General features: G+C 47.1%; 2 protein-coding genes across 6 annotated transcripts in view; one reads left to right on the top strand and one right to left on the bottom strand.

The window, feature by feature from the left end:
- Nucleotides 1-1,473, bottom strand: part of GUCD1 (guanylyl cyclase domain containing 1) — a 32,998-nt gene extending 31,525 nt beyond the window's left edge. For 2 of the 3 annotated variants that reach the window (XM_081801727.1, XM_006746054.3), the window contains exon 1: nt 1,249-1,473. In XM_081801727.1, coding sequence (XP_081657853.1) covers nt 1,249-1,291 — 43 coding nt within the window. In that variant the 5' untranslated portion in view covers nt 1,292-1,473. The remainder of the gene's footprint in view (nt 1-1,248) is intronic. The other variant, XM_006746055.3, reaches the window with a different exon arrangement.
- Nucleotides 1,474-1,751: 278 nt separating this feature from the next.
- SNRPD3 (small nuclear ribonucleoprotein D3 polypeptide) lies at nt 1,752-16,425 on the top strand. Of its 3 annotated transcripts, none has more exons than XM_081801730.1 (4): nt 1,752-1,963; nt 3,870-4,013; nt 14,158-14,350; nt 16,209-16,425. In XM_081801730.1, the coding sequence occupies exons 2-4, from the start codon at nt 3,888-3,890 to the stop codon at nt 16,268-16,270; spliced, it is 381 nt and encodes a 126-aa protein (XP_081657856.1). In that variant the 5' UTR covers nt 1,752-1,963; nt 3,870-3,887; the 3' UTR covers nt 16,271-16,425. The 3 variants fall into 3 exon arrangements, with proteins under 3 accessions (XP_081657856.1, XP_081657854.1, XP_081657855.1); XM_081801728.1 differs by lacking the exon at nt 1,752-1,963 and adding an exon at nt 2,288-2,446; XM_081801729.1 differs by lacking the exon at nt 1,752-1,963 and adding an exon at nt 2,415-2,605.
- The last annotated feature ends 2,502 nt before the right edge of the window (nt 16,426-18,927 follow it).

The raw sequence follows: 18,927 nt of genomic DNA, 5'->3' as shown, positions 1-18,927 counted from the left end.
GGCCCTGCAAGGCTAAATACTCCCACGTGGCCATCCCCAGTCTTGGCATGGGCAGGTCAGCTTACAGGGATCCAGAGATACTCCTGTGGGGGCTGATAAGGAGAGGGAGGGCCTTCCAAGCCCAGAACTACTGCCAGATGTTGATGCCTGGAGCCAAGGGACTGTCCCACCTAAAAGTAGGGTCTGCCTGTAAGGCCCTGGCCTGGCTTCAGTTGGCAGCTGTTGTCCAAGAAGGCAAGCCCTGGATACTTAACTCCTTTCAACTCTATCTGCTCATGTGCAAAAGTGCAAGTAACAATGGTAACCTACTTTACAAAAGGGTCCTTATGAGGATTAATGAGGCATTGCATGTAAACAACTTAGCACAGTGTCCGCTCATGGAAAGCTCCCTATGAATGTGAGCCATTACTTCACTGGGACTCAGGAAAGGCAAATGTCTGGTCCAAGATCACAGAGTTAGATAACTGGAAGAGTAGGGATGCAAATGCCAGGATAGCATCAGATCCTATGCCCTGCTGCATTCACAAAAGAGACCACCCCTGGGTGTCACACCAAGGTCCCTGATGTCTTAGCGTAGGGTCCCACATGCTCTTGACCTCTCCCATGAGTTGGCACCTCACTTTAGAGTTTACTAGCACTTTCTCTTTCTCATCAACCTGGAGAGCAGGAATCATTCCTTTCCCCCTCCCCCACTCAGAGAAGCAAACTGAGGACCACGGCACTGAATGTCAGCCTTAGTTTCTGCCCCAAAGGAACTCAGGCCACCTGGGGGCAGAAGGAACCCGAGGGTCAAGAACTACAGCAAGACAAACCGCTAAGTCTGGGAGGCCAGGGTAAGGGGCACATCCATTGCTCTATGCTCTCAGCCAGGTCCCTGCCCTTCTAGGCCTCAGTTCCCCCACAGTTCCCCGGAGGGGACGCGGGATCTCCTAAGGCGCTCCAGCAGGACTTTTCGCTTCTGGGGAAGGTGCCGCCCTTGCACCGCAACCAGGACCCTCCCACCATGACCGCTTTCACAGAGCTGACTGGGGTACCAGCCCTAGCAGTATCAGGAAATCCCAAGGGACCCGGGCTGGGGGTTGAGCGGGCAAGGCGGGAGTGTACACCTGGCCAGGTATTGCTCAAAGCTCTACAGCCCGGACCGTGGCGGCGGTGGACCCAAGGTCGCGCGGCTGGACCCTGCCCGCGCTAGGGCGGGGTCCCCCTCGTTCCCCCCGGCGAAGCCCGGGCCCTCGGGGAGACACTGACCGGGCTCGAGCGGCGGCCCCGCTGCCTCCGCCTCCGTCCTCATGACCCGGGCCGCGCGGGGCGCCCATGGCCCCGGCCCGGCGCCGGCTGCAGCTTCGGCTTCGACTGGGGCGGGAGCGGGGCTGGTGCGTGTCAGGTTCCTCCGCCGCCGCCGCCACCGCCGCCACCGCCACCGCCACCTCCACCGCGGTGGGGAGAAGGGGAGGCGGCGGCAGGGCCGCCCCAAGCCCCGCCCCGCCCCTTCCAGTCTTCGGCTCGGGGCCCCGCCCCTTCTTTAAACCCCACCCCTTCGCTGGTGCTCAAAGAAGCCCCTCCCTTTCTTTTCCCCTGACTTCTATTCCTAGAGGCCCCCAGCCTCCGGATCTAAACGGGTCCTGGCCATTGGCAGTCTCGGCTTCTGGTAACCCCGCCCCTTTCCCCCACTCCTCGCGCAGACGCGCAGGCCCTTTCACGCCTCCGTTCCCCGGAAGCTCCGCCCCTTTGCCTAAGCGCGGCCCCCAGCCCTGCCTTTCCACCGGCACTGGTTCCCCGGAGACTCTTCACCTTAGCGAACTCCGTCTCTGCCTGGCCGCACTTCTCTGCCAGCCTCAGGCCTAAGGCCAGGTCCTATCCGTACACCGCGGGGCTCCAGAAGACCTAACACTACTTCGACTTCCTTGAGGGACGGCGTGGGCCGGCTCCCGCTCTACTCTAAACCTGTTCCTCTATCCGTACGGTGAGATACCTCGCCTTACTGAGGGCGCCCCTTACCTGGTGGTGCCGGGTTCCAAAGGTTAAATTGTGAGAGTAGGTCCTGGCCCTCAGCCCCCGATCCGAGGGCCCAAGCCCCAGATCCCCACCTTGCTGTCCAGCCTGTCCCCGGTGTTAGGTGCTTCGAAACGCAAGCCCCTCCCCCCACCCCCTTGACGGCCTATGGATCAGTGTTTCCGGCGGCACCTGGGCCCTGTCACCAGCTCTCTCTTCCGGGGCCGGAACTATCGTAGCCGAGTCCACGTTTCCCAGCCGGCCGAGTGAGAAGGAAGCAAAGGCAAGACCGCGCTCACCACTAAGAAAAGGAAGGGGCGGGGCCCTACGCACAGCATTTTGGGAACGCGTGGTATTCTGGGAGCGCGAGACCCGCCATTCGCTTTGCTCACGCCTTCGCAGTCGCTAGAGTTGCCGCGGCACCGGAAAGGAAGAGTAGGCCGGAGCCGGTGAGGTGAGGCCGGGAGCAGGCGAGGGTAGACCCGAAGCACCCGTGAGGGGCCTGGGGCTGGAGAAGGACGCGCTGCCGAGCAACTCTGGGAGGTTCGGGGAGGGAGAAGAGCGGGAAGTCCGGGTCACTCAAACATCAGCGTTGCCTCACTAGCGCCTGAAAGTGAGTTCTCATTAGCTTTTCCCCAAAGTACATGCTCTTCGTTTTCTGTGCCTCTCCAGGCCATGTTTTTCCGAACATACAGGCAATAGTCTTGAAATATTTCTGGCTGCCTCCTTCCCCCAAGTTCTCTCTGGGCAGTCCGTTTCAAAGTTGTTTGCATCTCTGCCCCCAACCCCCTTTCAGTCACTGGTCCTCTCATGCTTTCCATATTGTTACAGAAGCCTTATCAAGTTTCCTTGCTTCTAAACTGTTTGAAAAAAAAAAAAAAACAACAACTGTGTTTGATCCATTTGTAAGTGCTGCTGCCTTTTTATTGGATCATTCCTTTACCCATAGTCCTGCAATAGTTCCCCGCTGTCTTCAGCATAAAAGCCAAACTCCTAAGGCTACTTCCTCACCGAGGGAACCTGTCTTTCCCAACCTCATGTTCCCTTTCCAATCTTGAACACACATGATGTGTCCCAACCTTCATTTGTTGCTCATCTGGGAATATGAAATCTACTGCTTGTTTCTTTTATTTACATGAAATCAGGTGATTTCCCTGATTATGTTTTTCCTCCAAACATTTCCTGCTTATAGCACGTTGTCCCTTTGTGAACACTTTATTTTCTATTTAACCTTGAAGAAGTGGAGGGTCAGTGGGTACTTAATGAGTCGAATTAAATGCACAGCCTCTTCTAGATTTGCCTGGATCCTTTGGTCTATATCTGTATTGCCCAGTACTTTAGCCACTAGCCCAAGGCCATTGATCTCTTGAAATGTGGCTAATGTGATTTATTTCACTTTAAGTTTAGTTTAAGTAGCTACATGTGGACTGTGGCTACTGTATTGGACAGCTCAGGTCTATATCATGGGTTCTCAAAGTGGTGTCATCCACAACTATGGGTTGGCATGTACATCGTGTGGTATGTACATTTCAATCCCCTGTCCCCAACACACACAGTATTGGTTACTGGTTATTTGATGAAGATGAAGAGGCATATGGTAGCAGGGAGGGAGATGGAAGGCACTTTATTCTCATCCCATTAGCTTTCCCTCTCTCTAGCCGCCCCCCCCCATTCTTCACCATTCCACATCTTTCATGTATTTGCCAGATGAGTTCCTCAAACTAGGAATTAAGCTTTTTTTTTCCCCTGTGGAAAATGGCAGCTTTGGCATTCTTACTAAATTTCATGGAGTGTCAGGCCCTAAGGGAGTTATGATATGTGCCACATGACTTCTTAGGCCCTAAAGGATGAACTAACTGTTGTCTCTCTCACTGTAGAGCTCTTTTCCTGCCAAGATGTCTATTGGTGTGCCGATTAAAGTCCTACACGAGGCTGAGGGTCACATTGTGACATGTGAGACAAACACTGGTGAGGTGTATCGTGGGAAGCTCATTGAGGCGGAGGACAACATGAACTGCCAGGTATCCTGCTTTCCACATGAGGTTATGGGGGAAGCTTGGGCCTCTGTCTTGGAGCACAGAAAGATAGTGATTGGAGGTCTTTTTGAAGTTCCCCTCCTTGAACAGTTATTTATGGAGCGCCTGATGTGTGCCAGGCACTGTTATAGTTGCTGCTGATATGGGCATAAATAAGAGCTATTTAGAAGTGTGTTTTCTCCATCCTATGATCATCTTCTCCTATATTTTGGAGACTTGTTTAAAAGAAGTGGCACTGTTCCCTTTAGTAGAATCTGTCAAGTTCAGTGCCATTCTCCATTTGCCCCTACATGTTTGTGTAACTGCTTTGCAGTTAGTAGAATCTTTCACTCACATACCATGTTTATTTTCCATCTTTCTTGGAAGAGGAGTTTCATTTGATTATAGCAACTACCTTATGAGGTAGGCAGGTTTGGTGATAGTTCTGTCATCCATAAAATAGGGAGAATAAGATTAAAAGACTTCATCTACTGAATGTCCTTCCGCTAACAAGTATTGGAGCAGCTTCCTCATACTGTGCCCTTCCCATGGCACTCTTTTGCATTTTGCTAATAATCACATGAGTTTGTATAGCATTGCTTTGGCAAGATGTATCAGCACACTTTCTCCTTTGTTCTTTAAATCATCAGTTAAGAACTTGGGCTTCAGAATCAGAGATGTGGGTTTGGATCCTAATTATCTGACCTTGATCATGTTAATTGCTTCAGTTTCCTTGTCTCTAAAATGGGAATGGTGTTATTTTATGTCCTCTGAGACATAGTTGCCAAGGCAGAATTGTTGTGCAAGAGATTTATTGGGGGAAATAATAATGAAGGATAAAGGAGAGGGAGTAGGAGTAACCAGGAGAGCTTTCAATCTATTACTGGTCTGGTGCTGGGGAAAGGAGAGGAAAAAGACAAGATTGAGTGGGAAGAGCCTTATACCGCAGCGTATCTCTGAGGAAGTCTCAGCCAGCAGGAGTTGCTCATTAGAAGAGTGTAGCATGGGGCAGAAATGGCCTGGCTATAGGATCCCATTGTGATGACTCATTGGCCGGCAGCCTGGGGAGACAGTGGCTTCAGGGTGAATGCTGTGATGGATCCCATAGGTGGCAGCTGGAGACTGTCAGCTCCATGCGTGCCTCATAGCCTGATGACCCTTGCAGGGAGATCTGAGCAGTGCATTCTGAAGACCGCCATAGGGATAACACCCACACCCTGGGGCTGTTCTACAGATCAGATTAGTTATGTATGTGCAGCAGCTAGTTTCACACCACGCACATTTTACATGTCCACATGTAGTTTCTGTTAATGTTTTCTAGGTGAGAAAACCGAAGGTCAGAAAGAGAAGGTGACTTCCCTAAGATCACACTGCAGATCAGGTGTCCTGTCTATTGCTTTGCAGCGTTCACTTGTGATAGCTCTATAGCTTTGAGCATCATCTTCCTGCCAGGTTGACCAGTGGGGCCAGTTCCCTGGCTCAGGGAGATAGACATCTAGTGACTGCAGGTTTCTCTCTTCAGTGTTGATGCCGTACAGGTAGATGGTGTGGGCTTTCTAAAGGTCCTGTGGGGCTTTGCCTGCCTTGTCTTTGTGACGCACCCCTGTCATAGATCCAGTCCTCTGGTTTAAGGCATCCTCATCCATTTTAAGGTACTTTATTTTGGTGAGTAGAATGCAAGACTGGTGGTAAGGCACCTTAATGTGTTTATTCAGCTATTTATTTGGACAACTGACTGAGTTTTCAGGGCCTCAAACTGCCCATTTGTAATGTCTGACCAGATGACCTTGGTGGTCTCTCAAATGTAGCCAGTGTGATATAAAGCACATAGCCTGGTGATAGATCTGGAATCAGGTTGCAGCCCGCTACCTTGTGTGACTTGGGTCCAGCTTTGGACCTCCCTCTGTTCCCTCCTTTCTTTTTTTTTTTTTTAAAGATTTTATTTATTTGACAGAGAGAGACACAGCGAGAGAGGGAACACAAGCAGGGGGAGTGGGAGAGGGAGAAGCAGGCTTCCCGCCGAGCGGGGAGCCCAATGTGGGGCTCGATCCCAGGACCCTGGGATCATGACCTGAGCCGAAGGCAGACGCTTAATGACTGAGCCACCCAGGCGCCCGTGTTCTCTCCTTTCTAAGTCAGGATTAAAAATAACACCTCAGCCTCAGCATTATAGTGCAGAATAAATGAGTGAATGTATGTCAGGTGGGGGGAGCCAGTCACTTGCTTCCCGCTTATGTTAATCTGCTGGAGCTGTCATAACAAAGTGTCACACTGAGTGGCTTAAACAAGCATATTTATTCCCTCAGAGTTCTGGAGGCAAGAGGTTTGAGATCAAGGTGTCACAGGGTTAGTTCTGAGGGCCGTGAAGGAAGGATCTGTTCCAGGCCTCTCTCTGTGGCCTGTAGATGGCTCTCTCCTTCCTGTATCTTCACATGGTTTTCCTTCTGTGTGGATCTGTATCCTGATCTCTCATAAGGACACAAGTCACGTTGAATTAGGGTTCAGTTACCTCTGTAAAGATCCAGACTCTAAATATGGTCACATTCTGAGATACTGGGGGGTTAAGACAGATGAATTGGAGGCAGTTAGGATTCAGCCTATAACACTGTCCATGCCCAGATGCTGAGACTTTGCTGGATTTACCTAAGCCTGGCTCACTGAATAAAAACCAGCAGGCTAAGGCAGAGCTGAATATATTGTGGTAAGCCCAGCACAGTTCATTCACACATCCCCAGGATGCGTGAAACCAATGGCTCCTGCAGTTCCCGCTGCTTTCCTTCCTTCCTGGCCCCAGTTAGTCTGCCCTTTGGGGATGAGAGCATCCCCTTAGCACTTTCTAGCCTTTGCTAGAGGACAGCTGGAGTTTAGTGTTTGCCATTGGATGTTGGGTTTTAATAACTTTGTTTTTTTCTAAAGATTTATTTATTTATTTATTTATTTATTTATTTATTTATTTATTTATCTTAGCGCGCTTGCAGGAAAGAGTGGGGGGAGGGGCAGAGAGAGAGAATCCTGAAGCAGACTCCCAGCTGAGTGTGGAGCCCAACACGGGGATCGATCTTACGACCTGGAGATCATGATCTGAGCTGAAATCAAGAGTCAGCTGCCCAACTGACTGAGCCATGCAGGCGCCCCTAACATTTTTTATTACAAAAGTGTGGTGGGTCACACACTACAAAGATTTGGAAAACAGATAAGAGCATCTCACCACAACCACAATTGGCATTGACTTTTCTTCCCCCCCTAGGAAGGTGTCTTGTGTTTCTAGTATTTATTTTTTACTCTGTCTGCTTTCAAAAAGTGTTAGAGGTAGGGGGTGCCTGGGTGGCTCAGTTGGTTAACCGTCTGCCTTTGGCCGTCTGCCTTTGGCACAGTTTGTGATCTCAGGGTCCTGGGATTGAGCCCTGCATCAGGCTCCCTGCTCAGTGGGGAGTCTGCTTCTCCCTCTGCCCCCCACTGTACCCACTCGTGTTCTCTGCCTCTCTCAAATAAATAAAATCTGTAAAAAAAAAAAAGGTGGTTTATAAAAAATTATACAATAAGGTAAAAATGGATAGATAGGTCAAGATGCAGGTAACTTGGGGTAGACCGTAAAGTGAAGCCAGGCAGGCAGTTAGTACCCAGAAACGTAAATCTGAATCCCTGTACCTTTAATAAAGGGATATTCTGTTCTAAGCTACTTAGAGGCCCGGCAGAGGGAAATCAGCAGTTCTAAGGTGCGTAGTGTCCTTAAGATAAAATACCAATTGTGTGGTTTTCCCTGGCAGTCAGATGTGGAAGAGATTTTTCCCCTTGGCCCTGATAAAAGAGATACAGTCTTATACTATTAGATAATGTCATCACCAGCGTCCCCACACCTTTTTGGGTTCCTCAGATATTTTTAATGTAGCCTGTTACCACAGCTATTTTTTGACCATGCAAATGTAATCTATGCAAGCATTAATCCTAGGATGAGGTCCTTGAGATGGGCTCATAGGGTCAGAGGGTGTAGATACTTCTTTGCATCTGAGGTTTGGCTGGCAAGGCAGGGAGTCTTGTCCTCCCGCTCTGTACTCCACAGCTGCAAGGCAAGCATAGTCCGCTAGCCCGTGCTGCAGGATGTGGCATCATCTGTAGGTGACAGTCCCACAAAATATTGTTGTTTTTTGTGTGGTGGTGGGGAGGTTGGTTGGTTGTTTTGTTGTTGTTGTTTTTAAGCAATCTCTATACCCACCGTGGGGCTTGAACTCAGGACGCTGGGATCAAGAGTCCCATGCTCTTCCGACTCAGCCAGCCAGGCGCCCCATGGGGGATTAAAATTCTTAAGAAAAAAAACTTTTTTTGTCCACTTTAAAAATTAAAATATGTGTTAAGTTTATGATCATGAAGCACAGTAAAGATTATTTAAAAAGAAGAGGGTAGGGGCACCTGGGTGGCTCAGTCAGTTAAGCGTCTGCGTTCGGCTCAGGTCATGATCCCAGCATCTTGGGATCGAGGCCCGCGTCAGACTCCCTGCTTAGCAGGGAGCCTGCTTCTCCCTCTTCCTCTACCTGCTGTTCCCCCTGCTTGTGCTTGCTCTCTTTCTCTGTCAAATAAATAAAAATAAAATCTTAAAAAAAAAAAAAAAAGAGGGTATGCAACTAGTAGATAAATAAAGTCCTGGGGTTCTAATATACAGTACAGTAATTAGAGGCAACAAAACTATTATAGGCATTAAACTTGCTGAAATAAGAGATCTTAATTATTCTCATCACCAAGAAATGATAATTAAATGACTTGATAAAGAAGTTAATGCTACAGTGGCAGTCATTGTAATATAAATGTAGCAAATCAGTATATTGTATACCTTAAACTTACACAATGTTACAGATCAGTTATATCTCAATAAAACAAAAAGACCCAGAAAATTAGATAGAAGAAGAGAGTAGGAGCACCTGGGTGGCTCAGTCCATCAAGCGTCAGCCTTCGGCTCGGCTCAGGTCATGATCCCAGGGCCCTGGGATCTCAAGCCCCACATCGAAGCCTGCTTCTCCCTCTCCCTCTGCCACTCCCCCTGCTTATGCTCTTTCACTCTCTGTCAAATAAATAAATAAATAATAATAATAGGGGTGCGTGGGTGGCTCAGTCGCTAAGCGTCTGCCTTCGGCTCAGGGCATGATCCCAGGGTCCTGGGATCGAGCCCCACATTGGGCTCCCTGCTCCGCGGGAAGCCTGCTTCTCCCTCTCCCACTCCCCCTGCTTGTGTTCCCTGCTCTCACTCTCTCTGTCAAATAAATAAAATCTTAAAATAATAATAATAATAATAATAGATTTAAAAAAAGAAGAGGGTAAATGATCAAATCCAAAATTTCACTTAAAGCAATTATAATTCCTGGAAATTTTGGTGGGAGAGAGTGATAGAGTTCAGAGACTCTCCTGGAGCCGAGATGGTGCTTTTGGGGCTTTAGCATGACCACCCCATCACTGACTGGACTGTTCAAACGCTATTTTTTTGTTTATGGAATAATGGTCTGTGGGAAAATGGCCTGTGCATGATTTCTTTCTGTAAAAATGATAACCTGAGAGAAGCCCTCACATGACTGTCAGAAAACTGCCCAGAATTAACATCAGGAAAGTTTTTGAATTTTCTGAATGCAGGGTGGTTGGGAATTTCTCCAGATACGCTTTCTAGCTAGAATGAAAAACTACCTATCTTTATGTTATCTATATATGCAGTGTTTTCCTCTCTGTGCCATTCAATTCAGGATCATGTATTATACTTAGTGATCAGCTTGCTTTGTGCTTCTTTAGTCTGGGACAGTTCTTCTGCTTTTGCTTTTCACAGCATTGACATTTTTGAAGAATAATGACCAGTTATTTGTTTTAGAATGTCTTTTGATTGGAGTTTCTGTGGTGTTTCCTCATGATTGGATTTGGGGTTTGTTTTGTTTGTGTGGGGTACTGTTTGTGGCTGTTACTGTGTAAGTGACTTCTTCTCCTTCAGGTGTCACTAGGAGGCCCAAAACACTTGTTTGCCCCTTACTGGTGCATGTTAAACTTGATAATTTGGTTGAAGTGTTGTGTGGTCTCTCCACTGTATGTTCTTTTTCCTTTGGCAACTAATGAGAATTTTGTGAGGGAGGTTCTTTAAGTAATTATCTTGTGAGTATTCTGTTTCTCATCACCACCTCCACCACCCCCCTTTTAGCATCCAGTGAAGATTCTTGCTTGAATCTTTTTACCATGATGGTTGCAAAAGAATGTTGTTGTTGTTTTTTTTTTTTTACTTTTTAAGATTTATTTATTTATTTGAGAGAGAGAGGGAGCGCGCACGTGAGAGGGAGGGGCAGAGGGAGAGGGAAAGAGAATCTCAAGCAGACTCCAGAGTGGGGCTCGATCTCACGACCCTGAGATCACGACCTGGGCCGAAACCAAGAGTCGGATGTTTAACCCACTGTGCCACCCAGGTGCCTGAGAATGTTTTTTGTTTATAACTCCATCATTCTTTCTATATTAACTAGCTCTGCTGTATGGAAGAGCCTTCCCTTATTCCCAATTTATTCATTCATTTATTATCAGTATAGGCTCATGGGTTTCTGTTTCATTAAATGGGTTATAATCTGTTACTATCATTATTTTGATTGATTTATCTCAAATTTGTCCAGAAGATGACTCCTTTTGTGTCCTTTTGGTGTCTCCTGGCCATTTTGGGGGAGCATATCCTTAACTTTCTGGAATAAGATGTTTGTTGCAGGCTCATCTTTTACCTTCCCTAACCCAGCTCTGGAATCAGCCATTTCTTCAGGTAGCCTTGGTTTCTTTTTGGTTGGGAGTAGAATTTAAAAACCAAGATCTGGGTACTGTTAAATATTTTAAAAGTCTTAGTTTAACGTGTCAAGCTAAGAGCCGTCTCCAAAAGGCTGTGTTTAATAGTACCAGAAATTTCCATTCATGAGGTGCCTAGGTGTCACAGTGGGTTAAGCATCCACTCTTGGTTTCAGCTCAGCTCAGGTCATGATCTCAGGCTCATGAGATCAAGCGCCATGTCAGGCTTGGCACCCAGCAGTGGTGGGCGGCGGGGAGGGAGTGTGGTGGTAGTGGGGTCTGCTTGAAGATTCTCTCCCTCCGCCCCTCCCCCCACCCTCTCGAGCACGCGTGCTGTCTCTCTTTCTCTCTCTAAAATAAATGAATAACTTAAAGGGGGAAAAAAGTAGTATCAGAAACTTCCATTCATTGCATGCTTATTCTGTACCAGGCACTATGCTAGTGTTTTTTATGTACAATTGATCTTTCAATTATCACAGGACCTCTCTGAGGACAAGCTTCCGGATGCCCAGGGTGACCAAGCATAGAAGGAATGGATCTAAATCCAAGTCTGAGTCCCAAATCTCTGATCTTAACTGTAGTCTCTGAAGATGAGGTGTATAATAAACCTGCTAGGTCCTGTTGCTTCTAGAAGTGTCAGACCCTCACTCTGACTATCAGATTTCAGGCAAGAAGATGAGTAGAAGGGAGCAAAAGAGGGAGGCTCTGCTATTAATGGTAAGGGAGGGGACCAGACATTTGTTGAGCACTTGCTGTGTGCCCCACAACAGGGATGTTGTGATTGATGACCCTAAAGCACGCCAACATTGCTTTATAGTCCTGGAGTTAGTGCTCTCCTCTTGGCCCTGTGTGAGGAAATTCCCACAGTTTTGACTGTACTAAGATCTTCTCTCTCCCCCAAGATGTCACTTTCAGTTGGGCACCTGGTTTATGCCACCTGTGTTTCATTATGGGTGTTTGGGAAAGTGGGAAGTTTGAGTAGAGTGGGTATTCCTACCTGACTTCATTGAAACCTAGTTCACTTAAGTTGTTGCCTTTGGCTTTGATGGAGACATAGCTTGGGCTTATTAACAAGCTGTATAGGTGGGCGGGACTGTGGGGTTTTATACACAGCACAGCCATTTCTCTGCTGGTGCTGCAGGGTGGCGCATGAGAACAGTAGCCGACCTGGTCATTATTAGGGTTGTCAGTTGATGTTGGACCCTTTCCTGCGTCAGCCAGGACACATCCATTTGTGAAAACCGTTTGTCCTGTTGGTCTTACAGAACACCCTCTGTCAGGGATTCTCAAAGTGGTTTGGGGAGGTTGTAGCAGAGGAAGGGGTGAGATGTATGTACTGGAATGTACTGCAGGAGAAGTAGCTTAGCAGTAGCATAGCCTCCAAAATAGATGTCTTGACTGTCATTTAGATTCATTGTTTACTGAGCTTCTAATATATGCTCGGTAATAGGAACAGCGTTTAGACATATTTGTCTCATTTAGTTAGCTCCTTAACTATTTGAGGAAGTAAGTGATCTGATGGTGATCTGATGTATGGTTTCAGAGTGAATGATGATGAGGAAGTGGTGATCTGATGTATGGTTTCAGAATGTGGGTTTAGAGTTAGACCTGAGTTTATAGTGCTATGTAGGCCACACAGGTAGTGTGACCTTAGGCAGAAGAATAGAGAGTGGGTAAGAGTGTGGCCTCTAAGGACAGGCCTGCCTCTGCTGGCTGTGCCTCTTCATTTCTAGTGGGGATGGCGATGATCTCTATCTTGTAGAATCGTGTGATTTGTAGGAGTTATGATGTGAAATTGCCTGGGATACTAATAAGTGCTCAATAAAAGTTGGCTTTGTTAGTCATACTTCATGTTCACTTGTGGCACCAGAGGTTATGGTATTCTTTTTTTTAATTTATTTGAGAGAGTGAGCACAAGCAGGGGGAGGGGCAGAGGGAGAAGCAGACTCCCTGCTGGATGCAGAGCCTGACGCGGGGCTCGATCCCAGGACCCCAAGATCACAACCTGAGCTGAAGTCAGACACTTAACTGACTGAGCCACCCAGGCGCCTCCAGAGGTTATGGTATTCTTTGAGGCAGGAACAGAATGGCAAGGATTTAGAACCTGTGTGGAAGTTTGTTAAGAAACTAGGAATGTTGAGCCTGGAGTAGAAGATTTATGGGAAACTTGAGCCCTATTATTCCTGAGGGTGGAACAGGGGCAGTGGGTTGAAGCTCTACAGACCATTCCAACTGCACAGATTTAGCGAGGATGGCCCTAGAATGTTGTTAGTCTTTTTGCAAACTGGGTGTTCAAGCAGAGGCTGGGTGGCCAGTTAGCACTTTGAGGAAAAGAATGAGTATAAGGTGGCAACAAGCCAGTCAGAAATCTGGTGACACAGCACCTCTCTCTGCAATGGGCTTTGACCTATTCTGAATAAATGTATATACCATTTCATCCAGAAGACTCAAATTAAGCTACTTTTTGTGGTAAATGTGGGGCCTGTTGAGGTTGGCACTGGCAAGTTTAGGTTCCCTTCCTATGCCAAGCCTGGCTGCTGGCTGGTCTCACCTCTAGGCTCCCTGTCTGTCCATCCCACAGTTTACCCATGTTGGCATATTTGATCTTTACAAAGTGCTATCCTAACCCTGTCCACTCTCCGTCTGTCCACAAATGAGTGAGCCCCATAGTCTCCCAAGGTGATAACTTTTTCCCCCTCCCAATTGCTCTGCTCCAGTCCTTGTATCCTGTAGGTTTGTGCCCAAGTGTCCTGTCTCTCAGTGTAGGCTCTCGCCTCACACCTCTCCCAATATTCTGAGCCATTCGTACAGGCACTGCCCCCTATACTTCTCATCCCTAGGCATTGAAGCTAGAGGGGCTCTGTCCCACTTTGTCGAGTGTGCACTCTGGGAGGATAGGAGCTGCCTCTGGTGCACGCTCATGACCTTTGTGGTGCCTTTGCAGTGTATGTACCGGGCAGATGCAGGACAGGACAGAGTTTGGACAAGCGGTTCACAGCTGTTTTGATTAGAGTTTTTCACCATGAGAATCCTTCACATGCTGGCAAGGGAGACAGTATCCAGAGTTAGGGCTCTGGAGTCAGGCCAGCTGGATTTGAATCTGGGTTCTTTCATTCTGGCTGTTGGACTTTGGACAAGTGCTTTAGGTTTTTTTAATCTGTAAAAAACGGGAATGCCCATAGCCTATCCTGGAGGTGCTGTGAAGACCAAACATGTGAAGTGCTTTGCCTGGCTCCTTTATTTCACGATGTTGGTTTGTGCATTTCTGGACTTCCCCTACCACCAGCCAAGGCTCCCCCTCTTTGTGTGTCCTTGTTGTGTGCTGGTGCTGTTGGCCCTTGTTGATGAGCTGGTGATTCCCTTCCAGATGTCCAACATCACAGTCACATACAGAGACGGCCGAGTGGCACAGCTGGAGCAGGTGTACATCCGTGGCAGCAAGATCCGCTTTCTCATTTTGCCTGACATGCTGAAAAATGCGCCCATGTTAAAGAGCATGAAAAATAAAAACCAAGGCTCAGGGGCTGGCCGGGGAAAAGCTGCTATTCTGAAGGCCCAAGGTATGTGCTCCTCTTGCACTGTTTTTAACATATGTGTTTGTCCTGTATCTTTTAGGAAAGGGCCCTGTCAGTTGCCTGGGCATGGGGGTGGAGTTGGACTTCAGCCATCTCCACACCCACTGCCACCCTGCAGTCTTGGGGCCCCCACCTCTGAGGGGCTGGGGGCCATGTCTCGTCTTCTCTGTCTTGCCTCACCTGATCACATTCATAGGGCTTATGCAAAATCCAAAGTGCCTCCTTAGAAAGAAGAAGGGGACACCTGTCTTAAATGAGAGAGTGGATACGTCTCCTATAATGAATTTCTAGGAGGCCCCTTTGTTTCCAGAAATTCTGTCCAAAGAGTCTGGGGGAGGCTTGCTCTTACTTAGTTTGCTGAGCAGGGGCACTGTGGTATGGATTAGCTGCCACCTAAAGCAGTGGGGCAACAGTTCCCTGAGAGCTGGGGGTGTTTATGGACACCCAGCGTAAGTGGGGCGAAATGCGGACAGTAGGGATCCATTTTCACTTAAGAAATAAGCAGTTTTAAGCCATCTTTACCCATTATAGGGACTGGACTTCTGTTTTCAAATATTCTTATATTTGAAAATAAATCCTTCCTTTAGCATGTCCCCAGTGATCCATTGACCTGCCTTAGTCTGGCCTTTCTTTTGGGTTAGCCCAGTCAGAGGTTTTATCTTTGGGTCCGTGAAAAGCTCTGCCATGTTGATTATCTAGGAAGCAAGTGCATTCATTAGAAACTATCTTGACTATCGGTAAAAAGATTTGTAGTGCAGGAAAGTCACTGGATTCTCCTTCAGTATTTTTTTTTGCTGTGCATATTTTATATATGAGGTAGTTTTTGAATTTAAAGGTGCAATAGAGTAATCCTTTAAAATGTCCTTCAAAAACACTGATGGGAGAATCTCCTTTCCCTTCCTAGGTAAGTGGCATTTGTAGAACCGGAAGCTCTGGACCTTTTGTCCTGGTGAAGGAATGGTTTTCAGGAATACTGGTTTTCCTACTAGAACTGCTGTTCTCTCTGCTTTCTCAGGGAAGGGCTGCCCTCATTGTCACTGTATAACTGCACCATCATCTCTAACAAAGGTGCAGCCCAGTAGCTGTGCACTAGAAGGCACTTGGCTGTGAGTTTGCCCACGCCCACTGGCTTCTGCCTGAGCCATCTGTGCCTCTGTCAGTCCCTTGCTCTGGTTCTTTTCAGCATGTGGCTGGGCTCTTGGGTGACTTTCCTCCCTCTTCAAGGGGCTCTAGAAGATGGAAGAGGGTAAGGCTCCAGTTAGTAGCCATCAGAATATTTTCACCTGTCCTTCAAAGCCACTGGACCTCTCCTGGAACTCTTGGAGTCACAGAGAACAGCAGCTTGTATGCCCTTTGAATGGGGAGTGGTTTTATTTGTTTTGTTATTATGAAACTTTTTATATTGCAGAATAGCTTAAAAAATAATAAAACCTGTTACCCAGATTTAACAGATGTTTAACTATTTGTTTCAGAATTTTAAGTGTGAATTAAGTTCATCTGTCCTGTTTTATTAGCTTCCCCTTGGCCAGTGCTGGGAATTCATCTTTTCTGTGGTTCTCAGGCTTGCTCCCCAAACCACCTTAGCTCTCAACACCCTGACTCCCAGCCTCATATTGAGAGCAGTGGTGGACCGGAAGGCAGGAGTTTTGGAAGGCACTCCAACTCTGATGCCAGCCACAAGTCCTCATGCAATGAGGAAATGCCATGGGGTGGGCATGGTGTTGGACCAGGTGGCCTTTCAGGCCCCTTCCTGTGCCCGTGTCCAAGGGCTCTGGCTGCTCCATGGCATGAGCATTCGCTGACTGCACTGACCTGGCCTTGTCCTTTCTTTCCCACCTTTCAGTGGCTGCGAGAGGAAGAGGACGTGGAATGGGGCGTGGAAACATCTTCCAGAAGCGAAGATAAATTTAACTGTTGAACAGAACTTTGCCATTATTATTTTCTTTTAGGTTATCTGGATTCAGAGGGGTGTGTGCTTATGTATATGTTCTAGATTTTCTTTTGACATCTTTCTCTTTAGATCAGGGGAAATGTTAAACTAAATAAATATGGTGGTCTTTGTTGTTGCTTTTTTTTTTTTTTTTTTTTTTTAAGATTTATGTATCTGAGAGAGAGTGCAAGCATGCTGGGGGGTGGGGCGTGCGGAACAGAGGGAGAGGGAGAGAGAAACCCAAGCAGACGCCATGCTGAGCACTGAACTGGATACAGGGCTCAGTCTCATGACCCTGAGATCACAACCGGAGCCAAAACCAGGAGTCGGATGCTTAACCAACTGAGCCACCCAGGTGCCCCTGTTGTTTTTCTTTTTAAAAAAATAAGGACTGTGTGTTCATTGTGGGGTTTGGTGTTCTGTTTGCTTTGGCAGCAGGTTAAATTTTGACACCCAGGAAGATACCCTGGGAGAATGCCAGTACTTTGAAATAGCGCAGTTACTGATAAGAGTTTAAGCTACTGTTCCAGGCCAGTTGCTGGTTAAACCCTCGGAAAAACTCCAAGAACACACAGATAGATGTCTCATTGTGTCTTCAGACACAAGCATTTGTATGGTGCTTTGTTCAGGTAACCTCTGTGGAGATTTCATCAGCTCAGCTTAAACAACACCGCATGGGTGCTCCTAGCGGATGAAAAAGTCCACCATTCTGATCTTTGTAGCCTGGAAACACTAGTCGTTCAGCATTTGGCAAAAGTAACCTAATATTAAAAGATAATTTAGGGAATCCTAGTGGCCAACATCTGTGGCTCCTACGCTGGCTTCATAAGCAGTGTTGTGGTGATTTGTGGGGACAGGTTCTTAGGCATTTGTCAGAGCATCTCAGCATGCAATGGCACAGTCATGGCTTTTAATGTAGCAGAGGTAGAGAGGACAAGGTATGCAAAGTGAGTAACTGACAAAAACACAAAAATTGGAAAAGCAGGCTTGAAGAAGTCAAGTACTGAAAAGAGATCTTGCCACAGGTTCAGTATAGGATGCGCTTCAGCAAAAACTATTACGAGGAAAAGGGATTAATTAATTGCCCTTAGAACATTGCTCATGGGACACATTGTTCAAGTAATAAAAGAAGAAAATCCAACACATCTGTTAACTAGGCATCAAGTAGGAATTTTCTAACAAGCTTTGCCTTATAATCATGACACTACCACCGTGTTAACAGACCTTGCGTTATTCCTGTAATAAAGAACTAAGGAATAAGCCTCAGAGTGTTGGTCAGATACTGCAGGCCCGGAAATAAGGCTTCAGAGATCCATCCCCCAGAGCAACCCCTGCACCTCTTGCTCCAGCAGCCCCAGCTCCTCTGACACATTCGGATGAATGCTAATGGCCCTGCAGGCTGTGCTACCCCCGGGGGGGGGGGGGGGGGCGGGGGTTGCTCCTGGACTGGGAACCATTTCAAATGAACTTCATGTGAATGGAGTTAGAGTTCATTTGTTTTAGGTTTGACCAAGAGTTAATATATTGTTTCTGATAAGAAAAGAAACTTGTACATTGAGTTACATATGGAGTGGAATTTCTCTTAAGTGTTTTAAGTAGAATTCTTTCAGGTAGACGTGATATCCACTACCCTTCATGGATTCCTTTCCCTCCTCCCTGCCTGTGAGCTTGATTTACAGACATTGATTTATTGGCTTATTAATGAACACTATTGAATAATATAGTGAGGGAGAGCAGTAGTTTTCAACATCACTTTAGGGATCTTGTTAGAAATGAAAATTCCAGAAAGGCCCTACTCCTAGAGATTACTGAATAATTGGTCTGGGGTAGGGCCCAGGAATCTGCATGTTAAGCAATGCCTTTGCCACCCAAGCTAGGTAGATCTGATTCAGTAGGTCTGTGGCCACATTTTGATATCCTGGACTAGAATATGTTACTTTAGTAGGGTCACTGCTTAAATTATCATACTTTTATAGTAAACAAGACTTTACTTACACATTATACTTAACACATGAATTGCATAAAAAGCTGACCGGATATGGTTTACCTTGGGAACGATGCAGGAATATCAGTCTTGCATGATTCTACACGCAGTAAAAACTAGCTGTAACCCTACCTAGATCCTGAAAAGTGGAGTTTCCATTTATGGTTTCATTTTTAATTAAATGTGCGCAGTAAAAATCTGGAAACTTTCAAAATATATTTTTATAAAGATTTTATTTGAGAGAGCACGAGCGTGGGGCGGGGGCAGAGGGAGGAGAAGCAGGCTCCCTGCTGAGCAGTGAGCCTGATGTAGGGCTCAATCTCAGGATCCCACAATCATGACCTGAGAACCCACACAGGCACTCGCAAAATTTTGAAACTTTTAAAAACAATAAATTGCTTTCTGCGCTCGAGCTCGTGGTGGTGGAAGCAGGCGCGCCCTCGACATGGAGAACGACGCCGGCGAGTTCGTGGACCTGTACGTGCCGCGGAAATGCTCCGCCAGCAACCGCATCATCGGCGCCAAGGACCACGCGTCCATCCAGATGAACGTGGCCGAGGTTGATAAGGTGACGGGCAGGTTCAACGGCCAGTTCAAAACCTACGCTATCTGTGGGGCCATTCGCAGGATGGGTGAGTCCGATGACTC

This window comes from Leptonychotes weddellii, chromosome 13, assembly GCF_054177405.1.
Source record: "Leptonychotes weddellii isolate Sample4059 chromosome 13, ASM5417740v2, whole genome shotgun sequence".
Classification (NCBI taxonomy): domain Eukaryota; kingdom Metazoa; phylum Chordata; class Mammalia; order Carnivora; family Phocidae; genus Leptonychotes; species Leptonychotes weddellii.
This window is presented reverse-complemented; position numbering and strand designations above follow the sequence as displayed.

Bases quoted from the DNA above. Each gene is read 5' to 3' on its own strand.
- SNRPD3 (XM_081801730.1), top strand. From the start codon at position 3,888: ATGTCTATTGGTGTGCCGATTAAAGTCCTACACGAGGCTGAGGGTCAC. The intron at 4,014-14,157 runs GTATCCTGCTTT...ATTCCCTTCCAG, and splicing joins AGGACAACATGAACTGCCAG to ATGTCCAACATCACAGTCAC. The intron at 14,351-16,208 runs GTATGTGCTCCT...CCCACCTTTCAG, and splicing joins TGCTATTCTGAAGGCCCAAG to TGGCTGCGAGAGGAAGAGGA.